This window comes from Boleophthalmus pectinirostris, unplaced genomic scaffold, assembly GCF_026225935.1.
Source record: "Boleophthalmus pectinirostris isolate CB_2022bp ecotype Guang Dong unplaced genomic scaffold, ASM2622593v1 HiC_scaffold_16, whole genome shotgun sequence".
NCBI lineage: Eukaryota > Metazoa > Chordata > Actinopteri > Gobiiformes > Gobiidae > Boleophthalmus > Boleophthalmus pectinirostris.
In genome coordinates, this window is record NW_026571095.1 from 4,259,606 (window position 1) to 4,275,862 (window position 16,257).

Consider the following 16,257-nt stretch of genomic DNA (forward strand, 5'->3'; position numbering starts at 1 on the left):
TTTTTTTCTGTACTATGAACCAGATATTATGTGTTCTTAATAAAAATTTAACTGAACTGAATTAGGTTCTGATCTGAAAATCAAATCAGTGCTTTCCTCTCCTTCACCACCACTTCTGTGTTTCTCTCTCCTGGTAGGCCTTAATTTGTAAGTTGGTCCTTTCATTTTTTGATATAGTTAAAAAGTCAAAAGTCAACAGAAACAGTCATAGTGCAGCCTCTTAGTCAAGGGAATTCTGGAGGTTCTGATCTTTCACATGAGCCATGGCCTGTCAGTATACTGAGTGAGAAAAACTTGTACTGTATGTGTCCTTGTATGTGTCCTCAACCCAAATCCAACCAAACCGACCAACAAGATCATGGAGATGGGTTCCCTGGGACACTGAAGGATGGGTCAAGTCCAAAAGAGTACCTTAACCTTATCTGCAGGTTTAGGAACTGGCATTATAGGACTTTTGGGTCATTCCATGCCAAATCTCCGAATACCCTATCTCATATTTGACTGAAAAAATTGTAGGAGGTTCACACATGTTTCGAGCAAATTCAAGCCACCAGAAATCTATGATAAATCAAAAAGCACATGTGTAAAATCCAGATTCTACAAGTACATTTGCCAAATTGTAACCTTTGAGAATTTGAAGGACCAACCTTAAATCGTTTTTTAGATACAACAATCTGAAAGTGTCTCCATGGAAAACTCTGCTCAAAACAGATCAGGGGAGAGTTGAAAAAATATTTTTTAATGACAAAACCAGAAGGAGTTGGGAGCTAAAAATTGGGACTTTACCTATTGGAAAGTGTGTGAACTTCCTAAAATTTTTTCAGTCAAACCTTAGATAAGGTTGGAGATTTGGCGTGGAGTGACCCTTTTTTTTAAAACAGTACAGGCTAAATACATTTCCTTTAAGGTTATTAGCTTCGAGACACAAATTGCTCCCTTAATCTTCCCGAAATATCTTTTTTGTCATCATTGGTAAACTCCTTAACATTATCAGCGACGCTATCCATAAACTGAAAACCCCATAAGAATATAGTGGGGGTGAAAGTGGTGCTAAGACCTCATGTTTATAGAACATTCAAGCATGTACGTACACAGACTATGAAGGCAATGTGGGTGAAATGACTTGCCCAAGGACACAACGGCAGTATGCACTAGTTGGGGAGGGAATTGAACTGCCAACCTGTTTGCCAGCTTGTTGTTGTTTCATAAATGGTATTAAGACAGCTTCCCCCACTTAAGACTGCAAATGATCTAGATAAGGTAACAATATTATCAAAAACCTAGTATCTATTGTGGGTTGTAGTGATTTAGTTAAACTCAGAGAAGTGGTGTACAGCTAAAAACAAGTGAGTAATGTAAAAATAAGTCTTTTTCATCTATTTATAAATCTTATGTCCAAATTTAAAGCAACCTCAAGTACTAATTGGATACTAAAAAGTAATAATAGTGAATTGTGTAATGCCATTGTAAAGCCAAATTGTTACTTATTATTATGTCTTTTTTCAAATTTTAATGCTTCTCTGTTTGTTCAAAAACAAAACAGAAATTTGATGTAGATTAGACATTTAAAATCTAACTGCAAGTAGAAAACTTCAGAAAATTGGCTATTAAATATACTGTATATATATATTTTTCCAAAATCTGAGACAAATATGGAATGTTTCTTATATACACTACCAGTCAGAAGTTTGGACACACCCAATGTCACATGTATTTTTTTCTTTGTTTTAGATTTTAGATTTAGATTTAGATTTAAACTTAGACTTAGATTTAGATTAGATTTAGATTTAAACTTAGACTTAGACTTAGATTTAGATTTAGATTTAGATTTAGACTTAGATTTTACATATATACAGAAGACACCAAATATACATAGCAAGCTATATGGAATCATGTAGTAAACAAAAAAAGTGAAATAACTTTCTTTTTATTTCTAATTTTTAAAAATTTTATATTCAAATTCTCAAAGTATCCATTTGTTTTGTCGACAGCTCTGCAGACTCCTGCTTTTCTATGAATAAACTTTATGATGAGGTCTCCTGAAATGGTCTTCACTTTACAGCGGTGCCTTGTCAGGGTCAAGAAATACGAAGAGTGCAAAGCCGTGATCAAAGCAAAGGGTGGCTATTTTAGTTTTTAATCTAAAATAAGTTTTGAGTTTATTTTTGTTTACTACATTCCATATTCATTCATAGTTTTGATGCTTTCAGTGAGAATCTACAATGTAAATAATCATGGAAATAAAGAAGATGAATGAATTAAAAAGTGTGTCCAAACTTTTGACTGGTAGAGTACATTTTCAGTTCCTGTTTGACTCACTGTTTGGTTCATGTCTGCTGTACACCACTCCTCTGAGGCTGGTCCCTTGTGTCTGTATCTACACAACACAATGTAAAAACAGTGATGCTCAGACTGTGTGCTCATGAGTCCTTGGTGTGTGAGATCTGCCTCCACAGCAGAGCCTTCAGGTTGTTCAAGGTCAGCGAATGCTCCATGTCCATCTGTGCACTGCCCCTCAGAGCCATGCAGGCGTACAGCTGCCTCTCCAGCTCTTCCCTCAGCACCGACGGCGCCCCCCGCAGGAGGTAGTCTTTCAGCACGCTACACGCTTTGGCCAGATTGGGTTTGTGTGGCTCCTCTTTGCACTTCTTCTCCACCGCATCGCACGAAGAAACGCAATCAGCTCCATAAACGCAATCCAGGTCAGTCTGACATTTCAGCGCTTTCATCTTCTGTCCAAACTGCTCTTCTGAAATGACCACTCTGTTGTCCAGAAGGCGGAGCTCGTAGCGGTCCGTGTAGCCAAAAATCGCGGCGTTCATGTCACAGATGAGGAAGCTGCCGTAGGTACCGTGAAAGATGTCCTCCACGAGCTCCAGAAGACCCATGGAGATCTTGGCTTTGCGTGGCCAGGAGGGGGTGAACCACTGGTCCATGGTGCGCTGGAGGCCAGTGGGCAGCCAGTGGGCGAGGGGCCAGGGCAGAGACAGGCCGTAGAGGGGCCCCGAGTGCACGCGCTCCGTCATGTACAGGTCCCCACAGAAGCCCAGGAGACGAGGGGTGTGGCCACGGTCCTGGAGGAGCAGACCCAGCAGAACCTGAAATGTGTAAGCAAAGATTATAGTACAGGGACGGCAGATGTAGTAGTACAGGGGGGGTAGTTGTAGTAGTAAACGGGGGGTAGTAGTAGTAGTACAGGGGAGGTAGTTGTAGTAGTAAATGGGAGGTAGATGTAGTACAGAAGAGTAGTTCAGGGAAGTAGTTGTACAGGAGGAGTAGATGTAGTAGTACAGGGGAGGTAATTGTAGTAGTACAGGAGGGGTAGCTGTACAGAGGAGGTAGTTGTAGTAGTACAGGAGAGTAGTACTGGGACAGTAGTTGTACAGGAGGGGTAGATGTAGTAGTACAGGGGAGGTAGTTGTAGTAGTACAGGGGAGGTAGTTGTAGTAGTACAGGGGAGGTAGGTGTAGTAGTAAATGGGAGGTAGATGTAGTAGTACAGGAGAGGTAATTGTAGTAGTAAATGGGAGGTAGATGTAGTAGTACAGGGGAGGTAGGTGTAGTAGTACAGGAAAGTAGTTCAGGGGAAGTAGTTGTACTGGGGAGGTAGTTGTAGTAGTAGTGGCTGTAAAAGTAGCAGTAAAGTTTATAAACTAGGGCTGTAGACCTTTAGTCGTTCAGGTGATCAATCAGTTGAGTTTTAAATTAACCAAAATTTGTATTAGTCAACTATTCATTTTATTTAGAGTATAAAGATTTATATGGAACAACAGCAGAAAAGAGAGGTGAGTGAGTTAGCTGAAGTTTTGGTATTTTTTCGTACTTACACGTAAAAAGGCAAACTAAACTCATAATTCACAAGTTTCATCTATTGTATATAAATGCATTGTTTCAAAGTACTTTTTTCTGCATGAATAGTTTTTGCATGAATTCCCTCTGCAGGTGTAGTGTGGGTCAGATACAGACATACAAAAATGTTTTGAAACCTTTTGTCACACTTTAGTCAATGTCTTTAGTCAACTACAGCCCTATTTTATACCAACTGGAATTTAGCAAAAGAGTCACAGTTGTCATATTGAAATGTGAAAATACTCTGTGCTTTTGTCATACACTTAAAACACTTTATACACTTCCCACTTTTGGTTTCTCACTGCCTCTCAAATAATAAAGTCACATTGTTTTCTTAGTCATCATTGTTTATTCATTCCACACTCAGTGATAAGATGCCGAGGGGTAGACTGAAAAAAGTGAGGCTACTAATCTGTGCCATTGGCCCCTCGACCGCACGCACACACACAGACACACACACACACACACACACACACACGCATACCACATACATACCAGGCAAGGTGGATGAAGTGTTTTGTTTAAAGGTGCACTGTGTTTAGTTTTTAGCTGGGGGCCCTTCACCTGCTTGTTTCTATGGATATGTCATTGTTCTGTCTGGAATGTTCCACAGTTTGACATTAAACAGCTTTACCTGCAATTTTGTCTGGTTTGATCTCCATGAAGATAGAAAGGTTTAATGCTATACTTTATACTAGAAAGGTTTAATACTATACATGTAAGCAATAATGTATAAAAACATTTGATGGACCTTCTATTGGAAAATTTACACAATGCGCCTTTAAGGACAGAACAACAGCTCTTGGTCCGAGCAGGAATCAGGAAACCTCTAACTTTCAGGTCCGTTTCTACACTACACTCAATACACTGGTTTCTCACAGCGTGTCTAATAATAACGTAGCGTTCTTAGTTCCAGGTTAGACAGTACCTCATCCATCTGTAGAAGGGCCCACATGGAGCGCGCCTCTGGCAGTGACACGCGCCCGTCTCGGTTGCCGTCGGCGACAGACAGGATGTGGGTGACAAGGCTCGCCAGGTTTCGCCTGCTCTCCCAGTTTAGACTACAAACACACACAGACACAAGGGTCAATATGGTGGAACAGGCACTGATCTAATGACAAACACTAAGAGATCAGGAGAATCTTTTGCATTATTTAAATGTGCACTGTGTAACTTTTCTAGCTGAGCATCTGCTATCTGCTTGCTATTGCTTTGCTCACAGCATTGATTCTTGCATTTAAATAGCAGCTGTTTTTGCTAAATGAAAACAAAGCATGAATAATGTGCATTTATTATGTATAATCAGTAGAGAGGAGCCATTTTAATAAATTGTGGTACTTAAAACTTTATTGAATTAATTAATTATTTAAAAGTAATAAGTTATGTTTTATTAAATGTATAATTTTAATTTTTGTCTCTCAACTTGTCAATGTATTTTCATTTGGCTTACATCTCAAATAATATATAAGTAAACCACAACATTTCACAATAGTACATTTTAATATCCACCTGATGTCTGCTTTCAAAATAATGAAACTGAAAATCTAATTATTGAAATAAACCAACCAATAGTACCATTTCCTGATATACTCCACATGTCTATACTTCATTTTAGTATACACAAACTCAGTGACACAAAAACTGGCCCTTGTGAGTTTCCGTACCTTGAGATGATTGAAGACCATCTCCCTGAACTTCTCCACAGACGTCCCTCTGGTGGGTGTGTCGAAGACAGGCACCTCTTTGCGTGGCTCTGGCTCCTCCCCCAGCTCGTAATGTGCCACCTCCCCCAGTTTACAGTGGATAATGCCATCATGGTCCCCCCAGCTCCCTGTGTACACCTGCCAATCACACACAACCAAAAAACAAGATTATTAAGTTAAATTAATAGATAAGTGCAATTATGTGGGTTATATTTGTAGGTAAAGAATAATAACTGACAATTTAGAAGCAATCTAAATCTAAGTATGTCATCTAAGTAAGATGATATGGGCGTGTGGGCTGAGCATTGGACAGAATCATTCTGTTATCTGTAAGAAGGGTTTGAACAGGGCCCAAGCGATCTCTAACTTCCTCACACATGCATGGATGACACAAAAAATCTCTTCAGGCATGTTTTTGATGGTTCAAAGCTCCAAAATATCAATTTTGCATAACACCCCCTTTTTAAAAATGATATATTGTTTTACTATAGTTATTTATTTATTAGGTGCAAATAATTGCAACAACTACTCATTAATCAGGGGCCTCCAGCTCTGCAGCTACCAGTAGCTCTTCACCTCATTTCAAGTAGCGCCCTTAAGCATTTAAGAATTATGCATATTAAACTGAACTGGCCCATCTTGCGTTTAACATTTTACAATAGAATATCATTAACTTCCCTACCACAGTGCACTGATTAGTTGTGCAACTAATTGTATCAACCTAGAACTCAACAATATAAATGTTGATTATTTGGGACTAGTAAGAACAGAAGACGCTCACAACCATTTTGGTTTTGGAAAAGTAGGTGAGGAGAAAAAAAGCTTCGAGACCCTTCAATCAAATTCAGGCGTTTTTTATTATAATAATAAGATTGATGTGTGACACCCCTTCTACTTACATTTGTTTCTGTTACAGTAGAGAGATTTATGAGATATGATGGTAAATGGAGTCACCTGGTTGTTGGGTGAAGTGGAGAGGCACCTGCCCATGTACAGAGTTTCTTTGTCACACAGACCCACACAGGCCGAGCCGTCGATGATTCCTCTTTTGTATTTATCACACTAAAAACATGACAAAGCAGCAAAATCAGAAATGAGAAGTTTGATGATTCTCACACTTCAGTGTAAAAAAATGCTGATTCTGCTGACTGGGAAATGTTAAAACGGTTGAAATATTTTGACACTTTCCAGTGAAAATTATTCCTAAAGACACTGTACAAAATAGCCACGGCCTTTGTTCTGCTGCTGATTTCATAACCAGTATTTGGAAGAGTGTTGATAGTGATGATGTGGGTTAAGTGTTTGCCTTCTAACAAGAGGGTTTCCAGTTCAAAAATGTGCTTTGTGCACTCTGTAGTGTTCTCCTGGGCAGGACACTTCGTCCAGTGTGTGGATGGCCTGGTTGTTAAAACATCTTTGCCAAGTCACTGACTGCTTCACTGTGGCAACCTACAAGATTAAATGGGAGACAGCCAAAGAGGATAAAGGCATTAACTCTTTAAGTATTATGTCTTAGTTTTAATCTAGCTCAAATTCAGTTCTGGTTAATACTGAAGTTGTCTCCATTTGTGTAAATGCAGATTTTAGTTTAAAGCCAAACTTGTACACAGTATCTATCTACTTCCTAGTCTGAATCGTAGTTGCATTTTGTAATCGTTATCTGGACAGTAAATATTACACAGCGTATACAGAAGTGCCTTTATTTTTAACCTTTTACCATTTGGTTGATAATGCATTTTAATAATCTCAATGTATAATAGTGGTAAGAGTCCACTATTAACATAATATAATAACACTTATTGTATTCTTAATTGTGATTTTGTGTATTTGAAGAATGTCAGATGGACCAAAGGTAACAGCTCCAGTCCTCATCAGGAGAACTTGCTGCTATGTTCTTTCTCTGCCTCAGTGTTATCATGAGTCCTACTGAATGTCTCTTCTGTTTACTGACCTCTCACATAAAACCTACAAGCCACAAAATCAGAAGAGGAATAGAAATAGAATTTGCCCTTTATTTCTACAACCCTACAAGCCATCAGTTTGCACTCAGTTTTGTTTACATTGATCCAGGTCAGCGGTGAGCACAAGGTGAGAAAGCTGTGTGCCGGCTGAATCAATACCAACTGAATTACCAGAAGTGTCTGAAAACAAAGATGCAGCTGTGCGACTCACAATGGCGTTTTTGCACTGGTGCCCCCTGCACAGCTCGGTGTAGCTGGAGTACTGCACGTAGATGACCCAACTGCCCACCAGGACCGTGAGCCAGGTCAGGAACAGGTATTTGACCCGCACACACGAGATCCGAGCCTGTATGGGTGACAAAAAGGACAATTATTGGTTAAATTAATCTATTGAGGGACTGGAGTTAAAGGTTAAAGTTAAAGGTTACCTAAAATTGACTTAAATGTTGACTTAAAATGTTGGTACCTTCTCAAAAACATACCCAGAGTTGTGTTTTATTTCATTCTCACATGTTTGAGTGAACCTTTAATATCAGGCTGTCTACATCTCCAAACCTCAAAATGCTCTTTTCCACTTTGTGATGTCATTAAGAGGTAGTTTTCAATTGACAGCTACCTTTTATCTTTTGTTCTGTAGACTCTGCTCTGTTTTTGACGATGAAACAACATTATAACATTTTTTTTTTTTTTTTTTTAAGTATTTTGGAACAATAAAACCATCAATAAGGGTATATCTACTTAATGTCATACTATGGAACATTCCAGGCAGAGCAATGACATTTCCACAAAAACAAGAAGAGGATGGACCCACTACCAAAAAGTTACACAGTGTGCCTTTAAAGCAAATAGTGACAATTTATTTTTTCACTCACTAAACTAACTATTTATCCAAACACCACAAAGTCAACACATTAACAATGGACATCATGCCTGCTCTCTCCCACAATAAAACACCACGGGACCATAGCACGCTGTGATGTAATCTGAAACCCATAGTAGAGCTTTCTAATCAACCTTGAGTTTGTGTGTCGCCATGGTGACAGCAGCAGGAGGCGCCTATCACGGTGTCTGGCTAAAAAGCTCGTTAAGAACTGAAGATGGCTGATTCTGTCCTCATTTATGTTTTTATTGTCAGTTTCATTACATCAAATTTAATTAAAAAGTGTATAACGATTTGGATTAGATATTAAAGTTTGTATTACCCTTATATTATGACATCAAGGCTCATATGCAGTTGGCAGATTTATTTATACAAGGTAAACATGCACACGTTGAATATATCTTTTACTGATAACAACTGTAATGCTGATTATTGTATGCTGATTAAAGTATTGGATATTTAATTTACGTTTTAGACTTTTGGCTCACACATCACACTATATTACAGTAACAAAGGGTAAAAAAAAAAAAAGGTAATAATACATTCAAAACAAATAGCAAAAATAGCAAGAGACTGGTGTCAAATAATTCATAATTATGTAAATGTATATGTACAAATTAAAATAAAACATACAAATATACATTAGCTCCAGTAGCCCCTGGTGTTTTGGTTCTTGAGAAAATTATCCAATCAGAGAGCAGAATGAGCCTTAGATTTAGACTTAGAATTAGATAAACTTTATTGATCTACAAGGGAACTTATTTGGACACAGAAGCTCACAGATCACAATATAATATAATAATAGAAAGATAAGTAATAAAATATAAAATCACAGCTTTATACAATTGGTAATATATATACTATATAATAATATTGAGTTGTTGTACAGTTGTAGGGAGTATTATCTGTTACATAAAGGTGAGTTGTTGTACAGTTGTAGGGAGTATTATCTGTTACATAAAGGGTGAGTTGTTGTACAGTTGTAGGGAGTATTATCTGTTACATAAGGGTAAGTTGTTGTACAGTTGTAGGGAGTATTATCTGTTACATAAGGGCAAGGCAAGGCAAGGCAAGTTTATTTGTATAGCACAATTCGTACACAAAGTAATTCAAAGTGCTTTACAGAATAAGAAATACATTAAAATCATAATAAAAACAAATCAAAACATAAATAATCATGAAGATTAAAATTAAAAAAGAGAGACATAAATTGGAGAGAAGAGTGCGGAATGAAAACCTTTCAGTTATTTGCACAGTGAAACAGAAATGTTTTGAGTCTGGATTTAAACAGCGTCACAGAAGAGGCCTGTCTCACATGTTCAGGAAGACTGTTCCAGGTTTTAGCTGCATAAACCTGAAACGCTGACTCCCCTTGTTTAGTTCTGACTCTGGGCACCAGAGGGGGCCGGTCCCTGAGCTCCTCAGAGTGCGAGATGGGGTGAGTTGTTGTACAGTTGTAGGGAGTATTATCTGTTACATAAAGGTGAGTTGTTGTACAGTTGTAGGGTATATTATCTGTTAGATAAGGGTGAGTTGATGTACAGTTGTAGGGAGTATTATAGTATGAATGTAGGCCTGTATCTCTCACTGTTTGAGTGGAGTTGTAGGAGGCTGTTGGAGAGTGAGCTCCTCTGTTTCTTTATATTCTGGTGGAGCCTTACATGAGTCTGTTGTTTGGTTGAAGTTTCAGTGCTGTTCAAACCCAAAATGTCTCTCTCTGATCTGAATGGTCACTCCCTAAATCTCAGCACCTGCAGCCAGTCATGAGTCAGTGCTAGTGCAGCTTCTGCAGCTCAGTGAGGCACTTTAGGAGGTTCTGAGCTTCACATGAGACATGACCTGTCCATATATTGAGAATGTGACAAACTATATGTCCTCTTTCTGCAGGTTAAGGCACCAACCCAGGTTCAGTTGTGATTATCTTTTTTAAGACTGTAAGATCACAACCAGCTCCTTTAATATCACAATTGTAGGTTGAACTGTGGACCACTGTTGGTAAATGGCACGGACAATTTTTAAAGTTCCTATATCATGCAAAACTGACTCTTAAAACATAAATAAAATATGCAGAGTTTATGTGTTAAAGGTGCATTGAGTAACTTTTCTGGTGGAGCGTCTGTCAAATGCTTTTCTCCGTGGAAATGTTATTGCTTTGTCTGGAATGTTTCACAGTATGGCATTAAACCATTCTATCATCATGGACACCAAACCAGACCAAGCTGTAGGTCAGATCTGTGGAGAAGCAACCCTGCTCACAGTCAGAATGCTGAATGTTTTTTTGAGCTGTAATTGAATAAATGTAAGGTAGAGCTGTTTAATGTCACACTGTGGAATGACATAGCCATAGAAACAAGCAGGTGACAGACCCCCAAACAAAAAGTGACATAGTGCAACTTTAAACATGTGTGAATGAAATAAAAGACAACTCCTGGAAAATAGCGTAATATGGGCCCTTTAAGTGACTCCAACACCAACTTAAGTAGCTACACAATCCTAAAATCTTAACTACTTCACAATTTGGTCGGCTCACATTAGTTCCCACCCTCTACACTTCACCATCTTCTTGAAATCCACTTGGAATCTGTTTGTGATTGTTGTGGTCATGTGACAGGAAGTTCTGGTATGTTTTGGCAGGGCTGGGAGACATAATGTGGCCCCTGTGTGTTTGGGGCCCCAGTCTTTGAAGTTCATTGCTGTGTGGAATCTGCTCTACACCACGTGCACGTACAGGGCTTTGTCATGGGCCTGTAGATCATCACAGCCCCATCACATGTACGAGGGTGATGGAGGAGCTCAGCCAGTTTAAACAGGGAGAATGGTATGAGAAAAATGTGCAAATAGTAAAAAAAAAAAATTGAAATTGAAATATGTGAATATACAACGTGACAGTGCAAGTTAAGGATATGCTGCTGAATTTGTATGGAATTGGGAAAATTCTACAGGAAGTTATACTATTGAAGTAACTTTTTAAATTTTTTTTTTTTTAAAACAAAAACGATGCAATGATATGATGATTGACAGGACATAGGGTTATCTGCTACATAAGGGTGAGTTGTTGTACAGTTGTAGGGAGTATTATTTGTTACATAAGGGTGAGTTGTACAGTTGTAGGGAGTATTATCTGTTACATAAGGATGAGTGGTTGTATAGTTGTAGGGACTATTATCTGTTACATAAGGGTGAGTTGTTGTACAGTTGTAGGGAGTATTATCTGTTACATAAGGGTGAGTTGTTGTACAGTTGTAGGGAGTATTATCTGTTACATAAGGGTGAGTTGTTGTACAGTTGTAGGGAGTATTACCTGTAACATAAGGGCGAGTTGTTGTACAGTTGTAGGGAGTATTATCTGTTACATAAGGGTGAGTTGATGTACAGTTGTAGGGAGCATTATCTGTTACATGAGGATAAAATAGACAAAAATAAAAGCACATTTCATAATGGCTTTGCTTATAGCACTGAAAAAAAAAAAAAAAAAGTCTTTTCTCAGAGCAGGCTTGCACAAACTTAACTCTTCTCTGGCCTAGATCAGAGCCTCGTCCTCCTCCTTGTTTCCATGGAAATGTAGATTGTAATATTCCACAGACTGGCCTAAAACATTTAAATCCGCAGAGAATGTTCCAGTATAGTTAGTAACTTTCTGTTTCCATGTAATCACGCAGCTGACTTTCCAACCCCAGAAAGCAACATACTATCACTTTAAGAAATCAGGAATAAATCCCTTTATTTACAAATTTAATGAAGTCAAACCAGGACCAAGTATCAGATGTCTTCCTCCTGACATCTCCAAGCTCAACTGTCATCATAGTCTGCTTCAGTTAAATGCACCATTTCTTATTTACATCAAACATGTTCCAGTGTTATGGGGGTCTTAAAGGTGCACTGTGTACATTTTCTCATGGACGGTATGCCACCTGCTTGTCTCCATGGAGAGTTTATTGCTTAGTTTGGAATGATCCTTACATTAGTGTTGTCACAATACTAAAGTTTCAAACTAAATTTCAATATTAATACTACATTTGATATTCTACTATTCTATTCTATTGATACCCAAAACCCAAATGATAATGTTAAAAGTGTAAAATGTTTGAGATAATATTGTAATTTTCAACACAAAATAATAGTATTTGTTTATTATTCCATGTGGTCTATCACTAGTTCTGATAAAAAAACAAAAACAAAAAAACAGTATCAAATGTTGTCCAAAATTTGACCCAGTTAAGTGATTTTTTTTTTTAGTATTGATACCTGCTTAAATAAGTATCTAGTTTCAATAGTTATTTTAGCATCATGTAGTATCTGATTTTCAATACTTTTGACACCCTTACTTTACATCATCATGCATGAGACGCCACTCCACCAGGCCAAGTTACACCAGCTGTCTTTAACTGAAACTTTGTCACTTTCTCATTCATCTTTTATATACATTGCACAACTAAACAGCAGCTTTCCAGGCTAAGCACTCAACAAGATCATATCCTTCTATGGGGAATTATAAGCGATCCAAAGCCCTTTATCAGATCTGACCCTATGCCCTCTTTAGTACAGCATGTCATTGGAGAGATACATGCAGTGAAAGTGGAACAGAAACACTCTCCCCAGAGGCCCTTCAGTCCTGCAACTACCTAGAAATGTTGTCAACAGTACTTAAAATAAGATACTAATTTATATTACAACTGGTAATGAAACTAGATACTCATTTGAACTAGTATCTATACTAAAAAGTCACATTCACAGGACAAAAATGAACCTTTCCTGAATAGCTTTAGAATGACCTTAGCTCTAGAATGACCTTGAGCTGTATCAAAAGTGTAAGACCAAATAAACTAGTACACGTTCAAGGCATGGACAACTATGGAACCAAACAGAATGACTGAAGGACTGCACAGATATAAAGCCACATGGTAATATAAAAGAAAGTACTGTGATTTAATGTTGAAAATCACATTCTATTGTCTAAATAAGGAGTTTAAAAAAAATTATCATTGTGGTATCAGAATATGTACAGAGTATCGAGTCTATGCCTTAGTATCAAAATAGAGTTTGACATTTTTTGAACAAACATCATACATACAATATACTCAAATGGACAAATTAACCGATGCAAAATTGTGTTAATGTGCAAATGTTTTTGACAGGCTGTGTTCAGTTCTTGTCATAGTTTGACTACCAATCACATTACCACAGTTACCCAGAAGTCATTTTGCCACTGGATGATTTTCATAACTTTACATATAGTAAAATACACTTCTAGTATATTCCTAGACAGTCATTAGGATAACCTCAAAGCAACAGCCTCTCCATGTAGAAACACATTTCACAGTTCCTCCACCAGAAAAGTTACACAATGCCCCTTTAAAATAATTATAATAAGCAAAATGGTTACAGTGTTTGGTCAAGCGAGAGTAAAAGCTGTGGTGTGAGCGGCTGTCGGCAGTTCCCTTGTGCTACCTTGTGTTAGCTTCATGGGTAAATTCAACTGTGTTCCTTCACATTCCTGCGAGACTGTGCGAGTTGGTAATTGTTGGGAGGCTCGGCGACAGAAATTTGGGCGAGGAGCCTCACATGGGCCCCCCTCTAATATAAATAAATAGAAAGAGGGTTCAATTCTGTGCCTCTTCTGTACCCCTTTGTCCCCCACGTCAACTCTCCACATTGTTAGTAATGTCATAACCTAATGAATACAATATAACAGAGACGATATGAACAATACAAACTCCATACCATTTTCAATACCAGAATGATTATTAAAGTCATTTTCAACATGACATAATCCTTATCTATTCAGGAAAGGTCCAGTGATTTCATCAGTCCTGTTCAAATATGTATTTAGTTTAGTTAGTATATAGGTAACCCTTTAACAGAACAGATATGTACTTACCCATTTCAGCAATGATCCTCTACAGTTCAAATGTTAAAATATTACAAAAAGTACTTTATGATCCCCTATTATGCAAAGTTAACTCTTGTGAGCCTTAAGCCATGTTATAATCTTGTTACCTCATCATAAACATACTTGGAGTTGTGTTTTGTTTCATTCACACATGTTTGAGTAATCCGTTTTATTAGTATGTCTACATCTCTAAAGCTCAAAATGCTCTGCTTCACCTTGTGATGTCATGTTGTGGTAGTTTTCAAGTTAACATCAACATTTGAGCAGCTTTAGTTCAGTAGAGATTGGCATTTCCAGTACTGAAATTATTCAAATGATTCTACTGAAGGTGTATGAAGTTTAAAACACAGTGGAGCACTTCATGTATTACCACATGACATCACAAGGTGGAACAGTGCGTTTTCTGTTTGAGAAAAGAACTAACCTAGCCTAAATACACAGGATTTGTGTGTTGAACATGTGTGAATGAAAAAAAAACACAACTCCAGGTCTGTTTTTGATGAGGAAACAACATTATAACAGATTAAAAAAGCAAACTGCATAATATTGGCTCTTAAAAAAGGTTTTAGACAAATATTAAGCCTCCAAAACTGTTTAATGGCCATATTTTATGCATCAGTTTAGTAAGTAGACCATTATTTTGAAAAACCTAACAGCAGCAAAACAATACAATATAGTCTATATTAAAAAGTGGTTGAAAAAAGCCTTCTGCTCTGGTATGATTTATTCAGTAAGTCCTGTGCTGGCATGCCATAAATAATACATTATTTTTTATGGGTTGAATACAATCTGACCCTGCGCTGTGATTGGTCAGCACAACAGTCTTTCAGGAGAGGAAGTGAGAGGACACAATAAGAATGCAGATAAGAAAGCAATACAAAAAAAAACAAAAAACAAACAAACTTAAAATTGCCCTTAAATTAAACTTCATCTAGCATTTAATCATCTGTTGTGTTTCTATTGTTCAAAAATACAATCATTCCTTCTGTGAATAGGGGTGACTCTCCACAGATCTGAACTGTAATGTAGTGCAGTGCTTTAACCTGCTTATCTTAGGTTTAATCTATACTGTGGAACATTCCAGACAAAGCAATAGCACTTTCATGAAAACAAGCAGGTGGCGGGCCTGAGCGGAACTTAAGAATGCAGATAAGAATGCAATAATTTATTTTAAAATAAAACAACCCTTAAATCAAGCTTAAAGCAGGCCTAGTATACAAAAAAATACTTGTTATAGCTGTTTCCCTTCTTATTTACCCTCTCAAAGTTGTATTTAGTGTGATTTATGCACGTTTGACTTATTTTATTCATTACTTATTTTCAAGATGCCAATATAATCAACTCCTGTTTTTACCGCCACCAGCCTACACCCACTGCTCTTTTACCTCGTACTCCAATTACATTTTCTTAATCGTGATACATGTACAATTTGGCAGTATCGTGTAATCATTTTGGTACAAATGAAAAAAAAAATAAAAATCCACTAGCTAGCATGATCTGCGACTATCCATCGGAGGGGCCAACAACTTCACAGCTCTTTGTTGTGATGACATTCATGGCAACATCCGTGGACTTGTTTATTTATCAGTCATTTTAGATTAATTTTGTGATTTAAAGCGTGCAAATTATAACACAAGGATCCATGGGTGTCTTAGATTCTATAGAACAAATATCAAAAATAAAAATAAAAGCTTCAATGAGTCTTTACACTGACAAAACACCAACCGATTCTTTTTGTTATTGTCTAAACTCTCCCTGACATACGGGCTGAAGAACAGTAAACAAAATGTAATCAAAACTGCTACATAAAAATAGAAAATTCCACAGTTAGCTATTAGGAGCTTGAGAAGAGCATATCCTGTCACTGCTCGGGTCGCTCTGACACCTGCTAGCCTAGCACATGAGTTTAGCTAGCTACCTCTGCAGGGATTTCCTGTGATTCATTCAGTTAGATTCAGTCAGTAGCAAAAGCATC

At 37.6% G+C, this 16,257-nt stretch overlaps 1 protein-coding gene across 1 annotated transcript; it reads right to left on the reverse strand.

Annotated features, from left to right (window-relative positions):
- Positions 1-1,863: 1,863 nt before the first annotated feature.
- dipk1aa (divergent protein kinase domain 1Aa) lies at positions 1,864-14,045 on the reverse strand. The gene is given in 7 exon segments (XM_055151880.1): positions 1,864-3,098; positions 4,777-4,887; positions 4,889-4,909; positions 5,513-5,689; positions 6,506-6,613; positions 7,724-7,858; positions 14,016-14,045. Coding segments are annotated over 7 exon segments (1,260 nt in total). The 3' UTR covers positions 1,864-2,420.
- Positions 14,046-16,257: the final 2,212 nt, after the last annotated feature.